Raw genomic sequence first — 23,562 nt, 5'->3', positions numbered from 1 at the left:
ACTAATATTAACTTTTAATCTTTGGGTATGTAATGTCGTGCTTCACTTTCTATTTTAGGTTCATTTAAAACTCTTGAAATGAAGGCATCAAAATCCGGTTGGTGGCTCCTTGACACAGAGGTTGGAGAAAACCAGAGAGCTGGGATGCAAACACCTTTTCTCATCATAGACAGAGGTACACTCCAAGCTCCATGGGATGTTTCTAGCAGGGCAGCCCCTGCTAGAATATTATTAACTTTTAAGTTTGAAATACTCAACTCTGGGACTTCTGCATGACAGAGGTACAATCTGTAGCAGTAGCTGCTTGTATTCTGACCCGTGGTCTGATTATACTCCAAACATCAGTCTTCTAGGAACCTTAAACCACATGCTTCAGCCCAAAGGCATGCCTTTCAATTGGGGAACCAGTATAAAGAGTCTTCCTTCATGACATGTGATTCATGGGAAAGTGAGTGGAAGAATTTTTCCAGACTCCTAGAGCAGAGAAGGGAAAAGATATCAGGAATTAAACAATGACTAGGATAGTCTCTGAACTTGGCATTTCAGTATTTGAGAAACAGTTCCCATACGTCCATCCATGCAGCCAGCCAGCCAGCCAGCCAGCATTTATTAGGTACCTGTCAAGTACCAAGCACTGTGTCCACATCCAGGTATCTCAGTGGCTGGTATTTTCTTTTGTGATCAGAATGTAAATAGCTCTGTAATTTTTGGTCCAACTTTTGGGAACATAGACTTATAAGGGTAGTATGCAATGTTGTAAAATGGCTTTATTTTAAGATACAAGCAGATGGAAATCAGTTTAAGACTAACTGCATTTCAGGACGTCAGTGGTTTTCCTCTAGGGTATCACTATTTGTTAGAGCACCAGTCTTGCGAGTACATTTACCTCTTATGATCCAACATATTTAGGTCAGTGCCATACAAGGTAGGTGAAACTATTGAATCACTGACCCACCAGAGGTATAATCTCTAGCCACGAAATTTTACTTTGTTAGTATGTATTTTCTAAGCAAAAATTATTCATTGTTCTGTTTTTTTGTAGAATGTAAGATGCCAATGGGACTAAGCACTGGTATCATAGCTGATTCACAGATCAGGGCTTCTGGGCATTGGGGTAAGTAGTAGCATCATAGCCTACGAAAGGCACCTCCTATAACTGTGCAGTATACAGCCTGAAAAACCATCCGTGACAACCCTGCCTGTTGAATCTATGGATCATTGCTTGTCTCCAGGCTTTTCTCTACCACAGGAAAGCACCTCTATCTTAAGGTGCTCATCTGGTAGAGGAAGGAGCAAAAAACCTGTTGGCACTCCTTTATCACCGCCTCCCTCCCTGGTGTATAATGTTCCTAAGGAGTCTCTCCCCCGGGAGACCAAGAGCTAGGGGTCCTCAGAATCTCTACACAGGCAGTACAGCCTCTCAGCAGGGATTGAGCGAGGAGTGGATCTCTCTCTCTGAGAGAGAGAGAGAATCTGAAGCCGGTTCCATACCTAGCACAGAGCCTGATGCAGGGCTTGATACCCACAAACTGTGAGATCATGACCTGAACAGATATCAAGAGTCAGATACAACCAACTGAGTCACCCAAGCACCCCCTTTCTTTCTTTTCTTTTCCTTTCTTTTTCTTTTTCTCTTTCTTTCTTTTTCTTCCTTCATTTTTCTTTTTTTCTTTCTTTCTCTTTCTTTCTTTCCTTCCTTCTTTCTTTCTTTTCTTTCTTTTTCTTTCTTTTTTTCTTTTTCTGTTTTCTCCTTCCTTCCTTCCTTCCTTCCTATCCCATACTCTCGTGACCATGTGCCCATTTCCAGAACTCCCCACATTCATCCCCATTCCACATTTGATCACAAATGAGATATTCCAGTCAGATTCCCAAGGTCTATTGGCCACATGCCATACTGCCCTCTAATAGGGCCCTTTGCTGTGCTAACCATTCATCTATTCAGAAACTTTGCTGATCACCCACTTTGTGTCAGGATCTCCTTCTAAATTGCCTCACTCTGCCTCAAAGCCCTTCCCAAGATGAAGAGGTCAGTGGCAAGGGATCACGAGCTTCCCATAATCCCTCCCATGTCCTCCGCTTAGGCAAGGCACACTCAGCAGCAACCACACCAACATAGCTGAGAAAAGATAAACACAACCTGCATGCAAGAAAGGGGGTGGGTGGTGGTTGACACCAACCAAGCACAGACCTGAAGCCGAGATTTCATAATCATGAACTGACTTAGTAACTGAGGCCTGTGACAACTGCCTGGTTGCCTAACTTTAATAGAGGCTCCTGCAGAGATCTGGTTTTCCACGGGGACTAAACTTACTTGGGAAATTTCTAGTTGTATGTTTTGGGTTTTTTTTAAGTTCAGAATAAATTTTTTTCTCTTTTGAATTTAGGTTATTGGGAGCCCAAACTAGCAAGATTAAACAATGGTGGATCATATAATGCTTGGATCACAGAAAAGCCTTCAGAAGTTGACCTTAAACCTTGGATCCAGGTATATCTTATTAACCTGATGGTATTTACTGTGCTATAATAATAAAATGACAGTGATTTCATATTTCTCTTTCTTGTTCTTGCAGTGTTTTAAGCACTATTCTAAGTGCTTTACATATTCAAAATGAACCCTATAAAGTCAGTTCTAGCGTTATCCTAGATATCCTTTTTACAGATGAAAAAAACAAAGAAATGGAGGGACTGATTAACTTCCAAAAATCACACACAGCTAGTAAGTGGTCAAACTTGGATTCAAGTCCAGGTACTCTGTGCTCAAATATGGATTGTATCTAGCCAGTTTATTAGTTTGCTGACTTGGGTGCTGGCTTTTTAGTTCTAAAGAAAGCTGGTTACACAATGAATTAAGGAAGGTGATATGTGAGTTGTCGACAAGGACAGATCTGCTTAATGGCTTTGCTCTGTTGCAGGTTGACATGCAGAGGGAAGTCATCCTCACAGGGATCCAAACCCAAGGTGCCAAACACTATCTGAAGTCCTACTACACCATGGAGTTCTATGTGGCCTACAGCTCTGACCAGACAAACTGGCAGATCTTCAAAGGGAACAGCACAAGGAACGTGATGGTCTGTGGACAGTTTCTTTCTAAGTCTCAAGACTCGCCCTAGGATTACTAGGCTACTATGCCTATGACTGTGTCTTTTTAAAAAATACCTTTCTGGGTGGTAGAAATACAAATGGCTTTCTTAGGGCTTTATGAAAGAAAGTGGCAAAATCATGGGTCTGTTATACAAATTAAAGGGATAAGCCTGATTTATGGAACTTCAAAACTCCACACACACAAAAAAATCACTTTTCGATCAAACTAAATGCTCATGCTTCTCAGATTGGGAGATGGTGTAGGGCATTTAATCTGGTTTTGTGCCTTAAGGAGCTCATGCTCCTTAAGCTTGGAGCTTGGCCTCCAAGTTTTGATAATACTAACTTTTACATTTTATTTTGTTCTTTGTTTCAGTGTACTTGAAGGAAATAGCAGCTCTGAGGCAGTGTGCTTTTCGGGAAATTTTTTTTTTTTTTTTGCTACCCTGCCTGCGGAGTGACAGTCCCCTGCTGGGTCTTTCAGAGGCTCAGCGGGATTATCCCCAATAACCCGTATGTACCAGCCCTAACTCTTCTCTTCCTCCCTAACCCCCTTGCCAAAGAAAGTTATCAGAATGTAAGGCGTCAGTCTGCCATTATGCTGGTAACTTTGAACCTGTTTCATTTTTCCTGTAAATCACTTACCATTTTACTAGTTTGTATATTATTATTAGCTATCCCTGGTAATAAATTATTTGCACTATACCTTAGAACAGATCATGAAAATCTCAAATTATCGTCCCTACTGATCAGTTTTGGAAAGAGAACACAGGTTACAGTTACACTTCGTAGCTGAAAGACTTTTGCCCTTATGAGGAACGTTGGTGTGCGGTATTTTTTTTGTACTTTTTTTCTCGTTTTGGTATCAGAGTAATACTGGCTTCATAAAATAATTTGGGAAGCATGTTCTGTTTTCTGGGAGAGATTTTCTAGCATTGGTGTTAATTCTTTAAATATTTTTAGTATTCAGCAGTGAAACTATATGGGCCTAGAGATTTTTTTTTCCAGGAACTTGTAAATTACAAATCCAATTTCTTTAGTAGTTACAGGCTGTTCAAATTACCTATTTCATATTGGGTGAGTTAGATAGTGTTTTTCAAGAAACTGATCCATTTCCTCTAGGCTGTTACATTTGTGTGTAGAGTTGTTTGTAGTATACTCTTATTATCCTTTTGATGTCTGCAGATCTATAGTGATATTGCCTGTTGAATTTCATGTTGGTAATATTCACCTCTTCTGTTTTTGCTTTGTCAGTCTTGCTAGATGTTTGCCTTTTTTTTTTTTTTTTTTTTTTTTTTTATCTTTTCAAAGAATTGATTCTGTTTCCTTGTGTTTATCTACTGTTTTTCTGTTTTCAGTCTTGCGGATCTTATCTCCTGTGTCAGCTGGCTCTTTCCTTGCTGGCTCTTTCCAGCCTCTTTCCAAGTCCAGGTTCTCCACTAAAGGGGAGCTCCTTTTTGCTGTTGGGTGGGGACGGGATAGTGTCCACTGATACGACGGTGGTGGGAGTCGTGTTAGGAGCTGGCGGGGATCAAAGTCCTGGATTCCTATTTGCCCTTCTCTGACACAATCCCAGTGAGGGTGCTGGGGTGCCTCATTACAATCTCATGAGCATGGAAGTCTAGGCTCCCCACTTGGCCTTTGATGCTGTGAGTAGAGGAAGGGCCATGATGTTTTCTATAATGCTGAGCTGGACATAGATCGGTTATCATCTGAGAATTTTCCGTCTTGCTGAGCTGCTCTTTCCTGGGCCTGTGGCTAGAGAAAGCAGGTTGTCATTGGGACTTTTTTTTTTTTTTTTTTTTTGGCCGTACCCATTGGTGTTTCTTGGTTGCTGGCTTCTTTGCTTCCCAGTCTGGGGCATATGAGGCAACAATAAAACCCAGGGAGCCCACCGCCATGTTGCTCCTTGGGTCCCAAGGACCCTAGCCAGTCTGCCTTCTTTTCTCCCCCTCTCCGAGGCTCCTTATGTTTTAGTAGTACTCAGCAGAAGGAACGAGGCAAAATATGTCTACCTCATCTTCCTGAAGTGATCTCCAATTATTTTTTTTATTTAAAAATTTTTTTTTCATGTTTTTATTTATTTTTGAGACAGAGAGAGACAGAGCATGAGCAGGGGAGGGGCAGACAGAGAGGGAGACACAGAATCCGAAGCAGGCTCCAGACTCTGAGCTGTCAGCACAGAGCCTGACGCAGGGCTCGAAGTCACGGACCGTGAGATCATGACCTGAGCTGAAGTCGGACGCTCCACCGACTAAGCCACCCAGGCGCCCCTCCAATTATTTTTTTTAAAACCAAGAGACTTAATTCAGGTCACATGAAAACTGAAAATGACAATATTAAATTAATCAGAATTTTATTACAAAATCACTTTATAGAGAATTGTTACATAACTAAGCCTTCCTCTTTTTTTCCTCTAGTATTTTGATGGCAATTCAGATGCCTCTACAATAAAAGACAATCAGTTTGACCCACCCATCGTGGCTAGATATATTAGGATCTCTCCAACCAGATCCTACAACAGAGCTGCCCTTCGCTTGGAGCTACAAGGCTGTGAGGTTAACGGTAAGGAACTAAGATGCATTGTTGTCCAACCACCAGGCAGAGAATCAAGTAGATATGGAAGAATGGCTAGAACTTTTAGTTCTCTTCAGTCACTTGGGTGCCTAGAAAAACCTTGGCGAAACCGGTTCTGCTCAGGTGAACTCTCATTGTGATCTGGGCCAAAACTGGTTCTACCAGCCAAAGGGCAGGCACCATCTCTGAACAGTGCCAGGATGGCATGGGCACCGCCCTGACCCTGCGAGGAAGGGCCCTAGCTTAGAATAACTGCATCAGCCCATTTCAATAAGAACTAAGGTTCAGACTAGGCCTGACTCTTCCATCGTTCTCCAGGTCACCCAGATTTTAATGCAGTAGAAGAACATAGCAACATTACTGGCATATATTAGATGTTCGATGAATGTTTTCAACGAATCTAAACTTCTTGTCAACCTCCTGAAACTCTGATTGAACTCTTCATTCTCTTTGGCACCCAATGTAGGCGCTCAAGCTCTTTCTCTGTTAAGCTGCTGTTTTTCAAGGGATGTAATGTGACCTGTGGTATAAATAAATCCAGGTACTCACAAATGGCCATAATAAAATTCTGCCATGTGGAACAAAGATGTTTAAGAATCTGATCAACTATGCTCCTTTGCTGACTCTTAAAGTAGAGCTCTCCACATTCTTTCACTTCAAAGCGCATCTAGAAAATATCTGTCTAGCAATCTGGGGTAAGAGAAAGCCCTGGCTAATCTTCCGTTGCATCTCAGCTGCCCCAGGGCTCTGAGCGGGAGGGAGATCAATACATAGCGCACCTGAAACGCGCATTTCTCCACCTGTTGGGGAGCTACAGTACCTTCTCGGTCTCGCACGGCTCACAGTGGACAAAGCAGCTGAAACTCGGAATCCGCTTCTTATCGAGGCAGATAACGGTATCCATTATACTGCCGATACCACGAGGGGCATGGACGTGGGCATTTTGTCAAAGCGCAGTTAGCAGTGGTATGTAACACCTCCCATATAAAATGCTAATTCTGTATAGCAGGAGCAGTCCTTGAGACAGCTCCGTAAATCACTGGCCTTTCTTTCCCTCTGGCACATGACGTAAATGGTAGTTTGTTCAGGTCATAGAGACAAGCCACTCTAAAATGTGACATTCAACTCTGTTAATCTATTTAAAACATTTATATTCTATTCAAGAAGCATTACTTTTTAAAAATCTCTTCACTTTCTTGGGGCGCCTGGGTGGCTCAGTCGGTTAAGCATCCGACTTCGGCTCAGTTTGTGAATTCGAGCCCCACGTCGGGCTCTGTGCTGACAGCTTGGAGCCTGGAACGTGCTTCGGGTTCTGTGTCTCCTTCTCTCTCTGTCCCTCCCCCTGCTCACACTCTGTCTCTCTCTCTCTCTCGCTCAAAAACAAACATTAAAAAAATAATAATAATGAAAACCTCTACACTTTCTTGATATAATTATTAGAGTAGATTTTCTTTTTTAAAACTCTTTTTTTTCCATGGAGAAAGATATCACTTCAAGAAAATGTCAGCATGATTTACTAACAAGAACAAAGTGTCACAGAGGTGATGATGATGCGTGGTCAGCTGGGCTCACTCACTAGTTACGTTTCTTACATTCGCAGCCCAGCCTTGAAGCCTGACGTTCAAGTTCACATCTTGGCAAAATTCATAACATGAACCACCCTCAAAGGGTTAAAAATAAAATATTGAATGTGACTCCCCAGGGATCTTCTTCTTTGTAGCTTTTCCTTAGAAAGAGAAATAGAGTATATTCTTATATACAGAGATAGTTTAGGAGTATTTTCTACCTCAAAGAAAAGACAGTTTCCATGATTCTCTGAAGGAGGAAAATGAGTTTAAATATTTAGAACGCGGTGTTTGGTGTCAGACTTCCTGCGCCCCAGTTTAGTTTCTGATTCTTCTGGTAGTCTTACTTCAGCAAGTTACTCTTTCTTGCTCTGGTTTTGTCTTCTCATTTGTAAAATGGAGGTGGTTAGCAGCATCAGATAATACACGGAGAGCCTAAAAATAGGATTTGGCACACGGGCAATAATGTTCACTGTCGGCGATGATTGTTTTGTTGTTACCGAGTATTAATACTGTCTCCTCTGTAGTGCAAACCACCACACAGGGAATACTGGTGGTGCATAATTAATCACATTACTTTTCTCTTGACAGGATGCTCCACACCGCTGGGTATGGAAAGTGGAAAGATAGAAAACAAGCAAATCACAGCTTCCTCATTTAAAAAATCTTGGTGGGGAGATTACTGGGAACCTTTCCGTGCCCGTCTCAATGCCCAGGGCCGTGTGAATGCCTGGCAAGCCAAGGTAAAATAACGCCTATGAGTGGAGTTCTCTCAGCCTTCTAGAAGAAAACCACGGCCCTCACTACAAGGAACATGGGCATCTTGGGAAGCAAGAATATTATTTCCTGTTTCTGCAGATTATGATCCTAGGTCCTTAGACCTAGGATGTCTGTTGACTTGATAGCTGTAGCTCTGACTTTGGCTCAGAGAGAAGTTACCATCTCCTTGGTTTTTGGTCTAGTCTTGATTTAGACGAGGCTGGGAAAATGTTTTCTGCAAAGGGCCAGATAATAAATATTTTAGACTTTGTGAGCCATACATTTCTAGTCATAACTACTCAACTCTGCCACTATAGCAAGAAAGCAGCTATAAACAATAAGTACATGAGCATGGCTGTATTCCAATAAAACTTTATTTACAAAAACAGGCAGGGGGCCAAATATGGCCCTTGGGCTGTAGCTTGCCACCTCTGAATTAAGACAACTTAGTGATAAATGATTTTGATTTCCAACACCTTCTCTCTTTTTTCACAATTTAGCAATATTTTTCATTTTCTTAATAGTGCTATTTAAATGTTTTATGTTCCCATTTTTTAGAATTTTGTGACATTCCTTTGGACAATTGGAGGCACAGTAAAATGCTACAAAACCGGGGTTATAAATCAGTGGCCTAAGTTTAATAAGCATCTTCCAGAGAGTAATATTGCTCCTAATATTAGCCCATTGAGTAATTCCAGTGTCTTAGTTTTTAGGGTAACTGTTAATATTGACTCATTTTTATTGCACTTTTCAACTGACTTGAAAAATTACGGTGGCATCAGAAACCAGAATAATTCTATCAGTCAACTTAACCCTTCCTTATTTTCTATCTTCCTTTGTCCCTCCCTTAAGACACCTACATTCTAGTTCCCTGGACTCCATAGAATTCCAGGTCCTAACCCTAAGTTAGGCTGTCAGAAATGGAAAGAGAGCTGTGGTGGGAGTAGAGAAAGTAGAACAGCTTGGACCCCATACAGATAGTCTTGGGAACTGACATCTGTATCTCAGAACTCATTTCTAGTCCATCACAGACTCACAGAATAGAAAACAGTGAGGGGGTTACAAAGCATATGGTCCAGACTTTTCCTGTTAAGTTTAAACACAGAGAAGATCGCATCATTTTCGCTTAGTCTGGTGGCAGAATCAGGAAACCCATTCTCCCGATAAACAGTTTAGTGGTCCTTCCGCCATTCAAAGCCACCCAAACCCCTTATTATGCAATTTCATGGAGGGGGAAACAGACCTGAAGAAGTTAAAATAAAAAAGTAATAATGTATTACATTATACTAATATAATTATATAAATAAAATGATAAAAAATGAAAGATTAAGTTAGAGATGTCATCCAATTTTTCCCAGATAACTCTTTAGATCTGTTCATGGTATAACTGTGTCACCCTACTCCGTATTTTACAACTTTCTGAAATACTTTGCTCTGTATATGATTTGCACTTAGTCTTTGTAATATAATAAGGGCTTCAAAGATGAAATGCTGATTTTAATTTTTAATGCTGTCATTTTAAAATCTGGAATTCTTAATCTTCTTCACTTAATCTTCACTTAATCTTCTATTAGGATCATATGTCTTTAAAGGGTCTCTTTAGAGAGGCTGAAAATCTAAGCCAGACCTATGCAAGTACACGCACAGACTGAGGTGTCTCTACCTCTGTCATGCCTACGAAAATTTTCATGCCTTCAAAAACCCTCTAGCAATCTATATTCTATATCACCGGTACAACTTCGATTGGATACCATACAGTTTAAAGGTACACTAAGAAACCACCAAATACCCTTGGGGCGCCTGGGTGGCTCAATTGGTTAAGTGTCCAACTTCGGCTCAGGTCATGATCTCAAGGTTCACAAGCCCATGTCCGGCTCTGGGCTGACAGCTCAGAGCCTGGAGCCTGCTTTGGATTCTGTGTCTCACTCTCTCTTCCCCTCCCCTGCTCTGGCTCTCTCTCTCTCTCTCTCTCCCTCCCTCTCTCTCTTTCTCTCTGTCTCTCAAAAATAAAACATAAACATTAAAAAATTTTCTAAAAAAGAAACCACCAAAGTCCCTAGAGAGTGTTACAAACTTGACAAAAAATTAATTAACATAATTTTAATTCAGTTAATTTATTTTAAAAATACATATAGTATATGAGTATATACATATATCTGTGTATAAATATATACACATACATATGTGTACACATAAGTGATGATAAAGAAATATGTCAATATTCACTATTTCATATAGAACTGAATGAGACTATGGGGCATGAGAAATCTCCCAAAGGTGAAAATTTCTCTTAGATTACTCTCGTACTCAGTCCTTCTGATCCTCTTTCTCCAAGTATGTATCAGCGAACATATGATTAGGCATTTTGTTAGGCCAGAAGGCAGGACAGCTACCATGCCATAAAGTCCCAGGTATGGCTTTATCAAGGCTCTCAAAGATTACATTTATTTGAAGTATCAGAAGAGAAGAAATTGGACTTCTCCTCGTTGATATAAGCAATGGGAAGAAAAGTGGGACTTTTCTAAAGTAAGTTAAATAGAGATTCTTTCCCTGATACCCTCATGGCATTTACACAAATTTATTTAAGAGAATAATATTTACAGATAACTTAGCAATATGATATTCTTTCTCAAGTAGGATTCATTTATGTGTTCATTCAACAAATATTTGTCGAACACCAACCATGTGCCATGCATTGTGGTAAGTACGTGGAAACAAAACAAATTCCGGCCCTCGAAAAGGAAGGGATACAAAGAAGTAAGTCATTATTGTACAGTGTCTGTGAGACTCAAGTAAAAGTTTATATATGTCGGTGCCAACAAACACGAAGGAATAGGGAAATCCTCTGAGAGAAAGGATCTTAAGGGATGAGACAGAAAAGAAATCCTCTTGAGCTCTGTACATTTCTGAGTATCTTGACCTAAAAAAAATCAAAGGTTTTAATTGCCTCATTCATATGTCCTCATCATTTTCACAGGCAAACAACAACAAGCAGTGGTTACAAATTGACCTACTCAAAATCAAGAAAATAACTGCGATTGTAACACAGGGCTGCAAGTCTCTGTCCTCGGAAATGTACGTGAAGAGCTACACCATCCACTACAGCGACCAGGGAGTGGATTGGAAATCGTACAGGCAGAAATCCTCCATGGCAGACAAGGTACCGGCCGGTGTCCCGGCAAAGACAAAGCAGTTCGAAAGCTGCTGTGATGAGAAAAGTACCCTACATTTATTTGCACATAGCTTTTGGGATTTGACAAATAGGCACAGACAGGCACCTCCTCTCTAAGAATTCTGTGTGGAGAGAGATCCCACGTCTCCCCCTCTTTTTATGAGTACATTAATCCCGTCGTGACGGCCCCACCCTCCTGATTTACTCTAATCCTAATTACCCCCCAAAGGCCCCGCCTCTTAATACTATCCCATTGGGGGTTAGGGTGTCGATGTAGGAATCTGAGCGGGATGCAAACATGCAGTCCATAACAGGGTCTAGAAAACTTTCCACCGTGAAATAACATCATGTTGGCATTACCTTGGGTATACTTGTTATTCTTGACCGATGCCCAGCAAATGCCCATGCCCCAAAGCTTTCTGTATCATATTATTAAGCAGGAGACAATTGTTAGCCTCGCTGATGAGGAAACTAATTTCCTTCAAGATGAACTATGCCATTATTCTCCTTAATTCCCTGTCATATGGTGTTAAGATGCTGCTGGGGCAAAACTAAGGACATGAGCCTAATATTCCAGAAATGGAAGTGAGGCTCGAGCCAGGTGGAGGGGCAGTGCAGGAGAAGGGGGTGACATTTACTGACTGCTCAGCTTGGGCTCAGCACTTATCTCAGCAAATGAGTTTGAACCTCTCTCTCTTTTTAAACTCCTGGGTTGTTTGTCTGGTCGCTTGGTTGGTTCAGTTTGTTTTATCTGTCACTGTACCAGGATGTCTTTCTAGCTTGATAAGCATCACTGTCATAAACAAATAGTGATTTAGTTTCCAGTGTATGTAAATCTGGGGGGAACCTGCTGGGAATGCAAAACTGGAAAAGAAAAAGGGGGGGGGCATAAAACACAGTTCAATTGAGGATATAAGGCATTTGGCAAAAAGAATAAGTAAAAACACATATCGTTGCATTTTATTTTAAATGTTGGTGACCCCTACTCTCTGGCACTTGTCATATGTGTACATACTTAAAAAAAGTCTTTATAACGCCTTCTGTGAGGTAAACTTTTATTATCCCCATTTTGCCAATGAGGAAATAGAGAATCAGGGAATATAAGTAACCTGCCAGAAGTCACACAGCTACAATGGGACCGCGTCAGACGTCAGATTTCTTTATTTTCCCAGCTCGGATCACTGGTGAGGTAGAATCCCTAAAGAGGTCTGTTAGGCACATGATTTCATAATTGACTGAAGATCATCTCTGATCATGATGTCTGTGTTCTTTGTTTTTAAAAAAATCACCTATAAGATTTTTATATCTGTTACATCATCATCAAAGACCTTCTCATATTTTCCTTTCAGATTTTCGAAGGAAATAATAATGTCAAAGGACATGTGAAGAATTTTTTCAACCCACCAATTATTTCCAGGTTTATCCGCATCATTCCTAAAACATGGAACCAAAGTATTGCACTTCGCTTGGAACTCTTTGGCTGTGATATTTACTAGAATTGAATATTCAAGGACATAGGAAAGACTCTTAAAGATATCAAGCGATTTAGAGCGGGCAATGTATTTTATAGCTATTTTAAATATTAATAATTTTGATTGTTTCCCTTTTCTCTATTAGAGAATAAAATTTTATGTATGAAACTTTCATAATGTAACTCCTTGCTACAATTCAGTGAGGTGATGGCTATTATTTATTCAGATATATGGGAAAATATCAAGAACCAACAAACAAATGGCTTATCTGTCACAATGATTTAAAATGCTATATAAAGTAATGTTTATGTAGTTAGCATGCTTCATTATAGTTCTGTTGAAACCTAAAAACACTAGGGGCTCCTGGGTGGCTCAGTCATTTACACGTCCAACTCTTGATTTCGGCTGAGGTCATGATCTTGCAGTTTGTGGGTTTGAGCCCTGCATCTGGCTCTTTGCTGACAGAGTAGAGCCTGCTTGGGATTCTCTATCTCCCTCTCTTTCTGCCCCTTCCCGCTAGTGTGTGCTTCTCTCTAAGAAATAAACACTTTTTTTTTTTAAACCTGTACACACTAATAAAAGAGATATTACTTTTTTAAGCCATTTATAGACCTGGATAGCTTTCACACCTACCTTAAAAAAAAAAAAAGAACTATGATTTAAGAGTAAAGGAAACAAATAACATTTTTAAATGGTTCATTTTTCTTGACATGAAGAGAAAAATATCTTACCATATGAAATAATGAGTCATTAAAATACCCTGCCTTCCTTACGTGGCAATGATTTTTCTGACCCTCTATGAGATAAAATGATGTCCAGAGTTAGGGGTCTTTAGATACAAAACACAACCCAAATAACCATGGGAGAAATGAACCCTTGGCCTCACTCTAGCTGACACTACAATGGTATACTGTTTTTTCAAAGCACATGTTCACCTAAGGGAAAGCTAAAACCTGTAAAGCAGCATTGGAACCACTGGCCCAAATGCAGCTGTTCCTGCTAAAACTGGCGAGCAATTGTGGCTTTCTTTCAGTGCCCTTCCTTCCAGGGCCCCAACCTCCCCCTCTCCCTTCCTCAACAACTTCCCCTTTCAGCGCTCCCTTCCATGGGAACTTGGCATCCAATGATCCCATAGATACCGTGAGACTGGGGAGCTCTCTGGTCCACTTCAGCCACATGGGATAGGCAGTCACTGGTAAGACTATCTTTCTGTGGAACAAACCACCCCAAATCTGAATGCTTAAAGCAACACGTTTATTCTTTCTCATGATTCTGTGGGTTGACTGGGCTCGGCTGGGTGGTTTGACTCCTGACTACATTGTGGGGATCTCTAGTGAGGTCATAGGCAGGGCTGGAGGCAGAGTCATCAGAAGGCTCAATGGGACATTGAAACAGCTGATCTTCTGTCACTCCTCAAGTGGTTTTAGGTCATTTCCTCATGACGTGGCAGCCAAGTGGTCCATCCGTTTGCTGTCTCCAATAGGAGAGTTGGGCTTCATGTAAGGTGGTTCAGGCTCCTCAAAGGAAGTGTTCATGGTTTAGGAAGCAGAAGTTGCCAGTCCTCTTAAAGGTTGGGCCTGGAACTGGCACAGCCTCACTCTGCAGCGTCCTATTGGTTAACACAAGTCACAGGTGCATCCCAAGGAGTAGAATTCATTGAGAACATCTTTAGATACTATCAGAGTTACCTATTGCATCCATGGGTGGGCTGAGTCCTGTGAATGCATAGGGGAGCTTCAAACATCCACAAAATATGGCTTTCTCCCCCCCCCCGCACCTTTATTAAAATATATTTGACAAATAAAATTGTAATATGTTTAAGTGCAGAACTTGATGATCTGACATATGTAAATGTTGTAAAAGGATTCCCATTGTCAAGTTAATTAACTCATCATCCTCTCACCGTTACTGTTTTGTTTTGGTCAGAATGCTTAAGATCTACTATCTTAGCAAATTTCAAATATAAAATACAGTATTATCAACTATAGCCTCCATGCTATATATTAAATCCACAGAACTTATTCATCCTATAATTGAAAGTTTATACCCTTTTTACCAGGTTCTCCCCCATTTCTTCCACTTGCCAGCCCCTGGCATCAGCATTCTACTCTTTGCTTCTATGACTTCAACTTTTTATTTTAATTCTGAATAGTGATACCATGCAGTATTGGTCTTTGTCTAGCTTGTTTCACTTAGCATAATGACCTCCGGGTTCATCCATGTTGTCACAAATGGCAAAATTTCCTTCTTTTTTAAGGCTTCATAATATTCCATTGTATATATACCACATTTTTTTTTTATCCATTCATCTATTGACATACACTTAAGCTGTTTCCATAGCTTGACTATCATGAATAATGCTGCAATGAACATGGGAATATACATATCTTTTAAGCAGATGATTTGGTTTCCTTTGTACATATATCTACAAATGAGATTGCTAAATAATATGATACAGTAGTTTTGTCTTTAATTTCTTGAGGAAGTGCTATACTGTTTTCCATAGAGGCTGTACCAGTTCACATTCCCACCCAAAGTGTGCATCTTCACCAGGATTTGTTGTCTTTTGTCATTTTGATAATAGCCATTCTAACCAAGTATGAGCTTATATCTCATTATGGTTCTGAATTTGCATTTCCTTGATGACTAGTGACGTTGAGCATATTTTCACTGGCCATTTCATCTATTGGCCATTTATATGTCTTCTTTGAAAAATGTATATTCAGATTCTTTGCCCATTTTTTTATTTGGGTTATTTGGGTTTTTTGCTATTGAGTTGTGTGAATTCCTTGTGTATTTTGGGTATTAATCCCTTATCAGATATGTGGTTTGCAAATATTTTCTCCAATTCAGTACATTGTGTTTTCGTTTTGTTGATAGTTTCCTTTTATGCCCAGAAGACTTTGAGTTGGATGTCGTCCCACTTGTTTACTTTATGCTTTTTGGTGTCATATCCAAAAAATCATTGCCAAGGCCAATGTCAAAGACCTTATCTTCAATGCTCTAGGAGTTTTATGATATCAGATCTTATATTTGGGTCTTTAACCCATTTTGAGTTGGTTTTTCTGTATGGTGTAAGCTAATGGTCCAATTTCATTCATTTGCATGTAGATACCAACACACTTATTAAAGAGACTATCCTACTCCCATTGTGTATTTCTGGCATCTTTGTCAAAAATTAATTGACCATACATGCATGGGTTTATTTCTGGGCTCTCTATTCTGTTCATTGATCTATGTCTGTTTTTATGCCAATATCCTACTGCTTTGATTACTATAAATTTGTAATGTAGCTTGAAATCAACTAGTGCGATGTTTCTGCCTTGCTCTTCTTCCCCATGATTGCTTTGGACATTTGGAATCTTTTGTGGTTCTAGATGAATTTTAGGATTTTCCCCCTATTTTTGTGGAAAATGTCATTGGAACTTTGATAGGGACTGCACTGAATCTATAGATCACTTTGGGTGGTGTGGACACTTTAGCAATACAAATTCTTATAAGCCATGAGAGGTTAAATAAATTTAACCAAGGTGGTTAAATTTATTTGGTTAAATTTAACCACCTTGCTTAAATTTATTCCTAAGTATTTTATTCTTTCAATTCTATTGTAAATGGGATTTTTTTCTTAATGTCTCTTTCCAATAGTTTGTTGTTAATATATAGAAATGCAACTGATTTTTGCATATTGATTTTGTATCCTGCAACTTTGATGAATTTACTAGCTCTAATTATAATATATAAAATACATAACACCATAATAATAGTGCTTTTGTGTTGTCTTTAGTGTTTTCTATATATAACATCATGTCATCTGCAAATAGAGACAATTTTACTTCCTCCTTTCTCATCCTTTCATTTCTTTTTCTTGCCTAATTGCCCTGGCCAGGACTACTAGTACTATTAAAAAATTTTTTTTTTAACATTTACTTACGATTGAGAGACAGAGAGACACAGAGCATGAGCAGGGGAGGGGCAGAGGGAGGGGGACACACAGAATCTGAAGCAGGCTCCAGGCCCTGAGCTGTCAGCCCAGTGCCCGACACGGGGCTCAAACTCACAAACCACGAGATCATGACCTGAGCCGAAGTCAGCCACCTAACCGACTGAGCCACCCAGGCGCCCTTATCAGTATTATTTTAAATAAAAGAGGCAAGTGTGGGCATGCTTGTCTTGCTCCTGATCTTAAAAGAAAAGCTTTCAGCTTTTCACCAATGAATATGATGCTAGCTATTGGCTTGCCATATTTGGATGGTCTTTTTATGTTGAAGTACATTTCTTCCATACATACTTGAGAGTTTTTATCATGAAAAGATGTTGAATTTTGTTAAATGCTTTTACTGCATCTATTTAAGTGATATTGTAATATGGATTCTTCATTTTGTTGATGTAGCATACCACATTTATTGAAAGCATACATTGAACTATCCTTGCATCCCAAGAAAATCCCACTTGATCAAGGTGTATGATCCTTATATCGTATTCTCAAATTCATAATGTTTTGTTGAAGATGTTTGCATCTGTATTCATCACGGATATTGGATTGTAATTTTCCTTTTTTGCATGTCTTTGTCTGGCTTTGGTATGAGGGCAATGCTGGGCTCATAAAATGAGTTTGGGAGAGTATCATCCTGTTTAATTGTCTGTAAGAGTTTGAGAAGGATTGGTGTTAATTCTTCCTCAAATATTTGGTCCATGAAGCTGTTTCGTCCTGGGCTTCCCTTTGTTGGATGGCTTTTGATTACTGCTTCAATCTCCTCACTCGTTGTTCTGTTCAGATTTTCTATTTCTTCATGATTCAGTCTTGGTAGGTTAGATATTCCCAGGAATTTTTTTTAATATATATTTTTATTTTTTAATGTTTATTTATTTTTGAGAGAGAGACAGAGTGCAAGCCGGGGAGGGGCAGAGACAGAAAGGGAGACACAGAATCCAAGGCAGGCTCCAGGCTCTGAGCTGTCAGCACAGAGCCTGACATGAGACTTGAACTCATGAATCATGAGATCATGACCTGACTCAAAACAGGAGTCAGATGTTTAACAGATTGAACCACCCCGACACCCCGTTCCCATAAATTGATTAATTTCTTCTGGGTTGTCCAATTTCTTGGTAATTGTTCATAATAGTTTCTTGTAATCTTTAGTATATCTGTGATATCAGTTGTAATGTGTCTTCTTTCACTTATGATCCTATATTTATTTGAGCCTTACTTCTTTTTGTCTTAGTTTAGCCAAAGTTTTGTGAATTTTGTTTATCTTTTCAAAAAATCAGCTCTTAGTTTCACTGATCTTTTCTATTGCCATTCTAGTCTATATTTTATTTATGTCCACTGTCTTCTTTCCTTCTACTAACTTTGGGCTTGGTTTGTTCTTCTCTTTCCAGGTCTTTGAGACGTAGTGTTAGGTTTGTTTGAGATCTTTCTTTTTTCTTAACGTAGGCATTTATCACTATAAATTTCCCTCTTAGAACTGCTTCTGCTGCATCTCATACGTTTGGGTCTGTTGTGTTTCTATTTTCATATGTCTCAAGTTATTTTTTGACTTCCCATTTTATTTCTTCTCTTATTCATCAGTTGCTCAGGAGCATGTCGTTTAATCTCTATGTGTGAATTTTTATTCTCTTCTTGGAACTGATTTCTAGTTTCATGCCCTTATGGTTGGAAAAGGTGCTAGATATGATTCTGACCTTCTTAAATTTACGAAGACTTGTTTTGTGGCCTAACGTATGATCTCTCCTAGAAAATGTTCCATGTGTGCTTGAGAAAGGTGTAGCCTGCTACCGTTGGTTACAATGTTCTGTAAATGTCTGTGAGATCCATCTGATTTTATGCCTGGATGATTTGTCCATTGTTGAAAGTGGGATGCTGAAGTCTCCTACTATTATTGTACTGCTATTTCTCCCTTCAGATCTGTTAATAACTGTTTCTTATTTGTAGGTGCCTAATGTTGGGTGCATAAGTATTTACGTGATTATATCTTTTGGATGAGTTCACCCCTTTATCATTATATACTTATTTTTCCTGTTGTTTTAGGCTTAATGTTTATTTAGTCTGATATAAATATAGCTGCCCTGCTCTGTTTATATTTGCATGGGAAAATCTTTTTTCATCTCTTCTTTTTCAGCCTACATGTGTCCTTAAAGCTGAAGTTATTCTTTTATAGGTAGTATGTAGTTGGCGCTTTTTTTTTTATGTTTATTCATTTTTGAAAGACAGAGAGAGACAGAGCACAAGCAGGGGTGGGACGGATAGAGAGGGCAACACAGAATCCAAAGCAGCCTCCAGGCTCTGAGCTGTCAGCACAGAGCCCGACGCAGGGCTCAAACTCACGAACCGCAAGATCATGACCTGAGCCGAAGCTGGACGTTCAACTGACTGAGCCACCCAGGTGCCCCTAGTTGGCTCTTATTTTATATCCATTGGCAACTCTATGTCTTTTGACTGGAGAATTTATAGTCCATTCATATTTACAGTAATTATTGATAGATATGAGCTTAATATTTCCATTTTGTTCATTGTTTCTGGCCATTTATGTGTCCCACTTTTGTTCCACTCTTGCTTTCTTCCTTTGTGATTTGATGGTTTTCTGTAGTATGCTTTGATTCCTTTCTCTTTATCCTTTGCATATCTACTAAAGCTTTTGTTTTGTAGTTACCATAAGGCTTATACATAACATCTTGTATGTATAATGGTCTATTTTAATCCGATAACAACTTACAAACACACGCAGTCTCTACATTTGTATGTCCCCCCCCTTTTTGTTACTGATGTCACAATTTAAATCTTTTATTACTATGTGTCCATTAACAAATTACTGTAGCTATAGTTATTTTAAGACTTTTGTCTTTTAGGGCTTAAACCTTTGTTGTAACAATTTACACATCCTCATACAATACTAGCATATCCTAAATTCAGCTCCATATTTACTTTCGACAGCGAGTTTTACACGTTCTTGTATTTTCATATTAGTAGTTGGCATCTCTTCATTTCAACTTGAAGAACTACCCTTAACATTTCTTGTAAGGCCGATCTAGTAATGATGAGCTCCTTCAGCTTCTGTTTGGGAAAATCTCTCTCCAATTCTGAAGGATATTTTGCTGGGCTGAGTATTCTTGGCTGGCTGTTTCTTGTTTCTTGTTGCTGTTTTTGTTGTTGTTTAGCACTCTGAATATATCATCCCACTCTCCTCTGGCCTATAAGGTTTCTGCTGAACAACCTGATGATAGTTTTATGGGGGATCCCTTGTACATAACAAGTCACTTTTATGTTGCTGATTTTAAGATTCTCTCATTTTCTTTAACATTTGACAATACAAGTATAGTGTGTCTTGGCGTGGGTCTCTTTTGGGTTCGTCTTCTTTGGTAATATTTGAGCGTCCTTGATCTCGATATGTTTCTCTCCTCAGGTTTGAGATGTCTTAAGCCATTGTTTCTTTGAATCAGCTTCCTGTCCCTTTCCCTCTCTTCTCCTTCTCAGATACCTATGATACATGTACTGGTCTGCTTGATGGTGTCCTATATGTCCCTTAAGCTATCTTCTTTCTTAATTTTTCCTCTTCCTCTGATTGGACGATTTTCACTGCCTTGACTTTGAGCTCACTGATCCTTTCTTCCACTTGATCTAGTCTGCCATCGAACCCCTCTATTGAAGTCTTAAGTTATTGTATTCTTTAGCTCTGTGACTACTGTTTGGCACTTTTTCGTATTTTCCATCTCTTTGTTGAAATTCACACTTTGCTCCTGCATTGCTCTCCTGATTTTGGAGCATCTTTATGACCATTAGCTTGAACTCTCTGTCAGGTAAATCACTTATATCTATTTCATTAAGGTTGGTCTCCAAAAATTGGTCTTATTCTTTTGTTTGGAATACATTTCCCTGATTCTTCATTTTCCTTGGCTCTCTGAATTGTCTGTGCATTAGATGAAATAGCCACCCCACCTAGTCTTGACTAGACTGCGTAGTTGATTAGCGAGGTCAGCCTAGCCTGACGTTATTGTTGCTTCTCAAATCTCTGTGACTGTCCATCCTGCTGCCTTTGTTCTTATGGGTCCCGGTAGATTGGGGTGATCCATTATAGTCCCAAAGATATGGGAAATGCCCACATGCCTTTTCAGTTTCACGGACTATTGTCTGCCCCATCATCCCACCTATTCAGGTTAGTTGGAAGCCTGACCTTCAGGCAGCAGCTGGGAAAGTCAGGTTATTAGATGTACAGTCTAGTCCCTATCAGGAAGAAACTGGGAACCGGGTATTTTTGCTTACTCTGTGCTGAGCTAGAGAAAAGTTGGTAGAGGTGCTTGTATAACCATATAAAATCATCTCTTTGCATTGTGTGGTTCTGGGGGACTTGTGAGTGCTAAGCTCTGTCAGCCCCAGAGCTAGATCATTCAGGAGCCAGTCCCTCATGTAGCAACTATAGCATTTGGGGTGCTACATGAGTGGACATGCTCCTTCCAGGGAGAAGCTGGAGCCTTGGTTTTACTGCTGGACAAGTTGAAGAAAGATGGTAGGGGACATTCCCACCAGCTCTTTCAGGCTCCTGAGAGGATCCCAGTCCGCTCCCCCATGCAGTGTAACTAGAAGCCAGAACCTCAAACAGCAGCTAGGAAAATATCCAGTCCAATGCATTCTAGGGAGAAACTGGGAGTTGAATGTTTTTGCCTCTTCCTTCTGTACTGAGCCAGGGAAGGGAGAGCTGCAAAAAGTGCTTGTGTGCCCATTTAAAAACTGCTTTGTTTCATATGGTCCTAGGGGACTTCTAAATGCCGAGCCCTGGTGGCTATTAGAGTCAGTGACTTCAGAACCTGTTCCTAGGGTGACAGCTGCAAAACTTGGAGCGCTTTATGTGTGGGCACTTTCCTTCCAGGAAGAAGCTGGCAACTTGTTTGTTGCTGTCGTCGTTGTTGAAATGAGCCAGAGGGAGAATGTGGGACAAGTGCCTACCAGCTTTTTAGGGCTCCTGGGAGGATCCCAGCCAGCACCCAGAAACAGACTGATTAGAAGCCAGACCCTCATGGAGCAGCTAGGAAATTGTGCTCTCAAAATCCTTCCAGGGAGAAATGAGGAGATGGTAATCTTTGCCTGGTCGGTGTGCGCTGAGCCCCGGGAAGAGCTGTGGGGCGTGTTTAACAACTGCTTCTTTGTTTGGTATGGTCCTGTGGGACTCGTGAATGCCAAGCCCTGTTGGCTCCCTGAGCTAAGAGACTTGGGGACCCATGCCTCGCATAGTAGCCTTAAAACTGGAGCACTCGATGTGTGGTCCAAACCCTTCACTCATAGGGAGGCTGGAAGCTGTGACTTCCCTCCCAATCATAAGGCTCTGTGCCAGGGGTGGGGTGTATGGTGTGTGTCTCAGCCTTTCCCACCCACTTTCATGTCGGTGTTTTCTCAATAAGCTGATGTGAAGGGATTACTCAGTTGGTTTTTAGATTTCTCTCAGAGGGAAATGACCTGTGTGTAGCTATACCTTTGGCAAATCCATGGCAGGAGGGAAAGTCAGGAGCCTCCCATCCTGTCATCTTGGTCGATCTAAAACATTGGCTTTCTAATACTGTATGTTCATTATTTCTGTCTTTTAATGAGGCATGTCAGTGTTCCACCAGTATTTCTTTGATGTTCATTCTGTTAAGAGCAAAAGAGAGTGTCTGAATATAAAATAAAAATTCCTTTGGTCTCTGCAGGGCCAGCCTCGCGGGTGTGCGATCTGCTCAAAGAGCCCCCATGCTCAGAGGGGCCCCCATGCTTAGTTTAATGCCCCATCATCTTGCTCTTGAAATTCTTAATAATTTTTTAACAAGGAGGCTGCCATTTTTATTTTGCAAATTATGTAGCTAGTCATGGTCTGTCTACTGAAGAAGTGGGCAGGATCTCTCCAGATCTAGAATCTACCAAGATATAAGAGGGACAAGAAAATCATATGGAATAATAAGTAGGGGATGAGATGATGGTGGAGTGGGAGCTCCAACTTTGTTATCCTATATGTGAGAAGAATGTCTCCAAAGGTTAAACAACTTGCCTGAAACTACTGCTTGTTTGTGTCAGAGGTGAAACTAAAAACCAGGTGATCAGACTCCCAGACTCTTTTTCAGTCTGGTTTCTCTTCCATAGAATGGAAAAATTGTAACATTTATAATTCACCCCCTCCTCCCCTGACAGGTAGACATGAATTATTAATTATTAATATATAAAAATTAATTAATAAAGCCTATTAATCTGAACAATACTTGTTTGGGGATCAATGAGATGTTTGGGTTAAATCTGATGCTCTGTGGGAAAATGAAAACCCCTCTTTGAAATAAAAAGCATTTTCTGTATTTTTATTCCTCTTTGAAGTCATTTATATGGTATTACAACTTTTGTTGTATAGTATATCCTCCACTGACATATCACTGTCCACTGTTGTATCATAATTGGTTTCTATGCAAAGGAGCTAAGTGACTCACAGTGGAATCATGACTTGAAGAAACTAACAGATAAAATCCTAAATGTTACCAATAATCATAATTGAAAATTAGAAAAGAGGGTCTGTGAGTGTATCACAAATATGAAAAGGTCAGAGGAAAAGAATTACTGCTCTAGAATTTTTTTCAAGCTGTTAAAAGAAATTACAAACTTCATTGTTTTTAAGAATAACTTTGAATAATAATAATTATTTGAGTTCAGGACCATTCTGGCAAACTTGGGGAAAACGCATTAACCAAACAGCTTGAATCCTCTAGAGTTTTACCATTTACTTCTCTAGATAGGCCAAGAAAGCGCAATTCATGGGTCAGTGGATTTGGTTTCTATAACTGGCACATGCCCTAACACACACTTAAAAATATCTGTGATTTCTATGCTACCATTTTTTCTTCGCATTTTTTTCCTAATAGAAAGTGAATTTATGGAAAATTCAGAATGCCTAATTCTTCTAAGTTCTTATGTTGTCAGAGACTAGAGATG

At 39.9% G+C, this 23,562-nt stretch overlaps 1 protein-coding gene across 1 annotated transcript in view; it reads left to right on the top strand.

Annotated features, from left to right (window-relative positions):
• The window catches only part of F5 (coagulation factor V), an 85,221-nt gene extending 62,468 nt beyond the window's left edge, over positions 1-22,753 (top strand). The window contains exons 18-25 of the mRNA XM_049633883.1: positions 59-175; positions 1,043-1,114; positions 2,385-2,485; positions 2,913-3,068; positions 5,502-5,646; positions 7,815-7,966; positions 10,960-11,142; positions 12,504-22,753. Coding sequence (XP_049489840.1) covers positions 59-175; positions 1,043-1,114; positions 2,385-2,485; positions 2,913-3,068; positions 5,502-5,646; positions 7,815-7,966; positions 10,960-11,142; positions 12,504-12,650 — 1,073 coding nt within the window. The 3' untranslated portion in view covers positions 12,651-22,753. The remainder of the gene's footprint in view (positions 1-58; positions 176-1,042; positions 1,115-2,384; positions 2,486-2,912; positions 3,069-5,501; positions 5,647-7,814; positions 7,967-10,959; positions 11,143-12,503) is intronic.
• Positions 22,754-23,562: the final 809 nt, after the last annotated feature.

Source organism: Panthera uncia, chromosome F1, assembly GCF_023721935.1.
Source record: "Panthera uncia isolate 11264 chromosome F1, Puncia_PCG_1.0, whole genome shotgun sequence".
Lineage (NCBI taxonomy): Eukaryota > Metazoa > Chordata > Mammalia > Carnivora > Felidae > Panthera > Panthera uncia.
The sequence above is the reverse complement of the archived record's forward strand: the minus strand, read 5'-3'. Positions and strand labels throughout refer to the sequence as shown.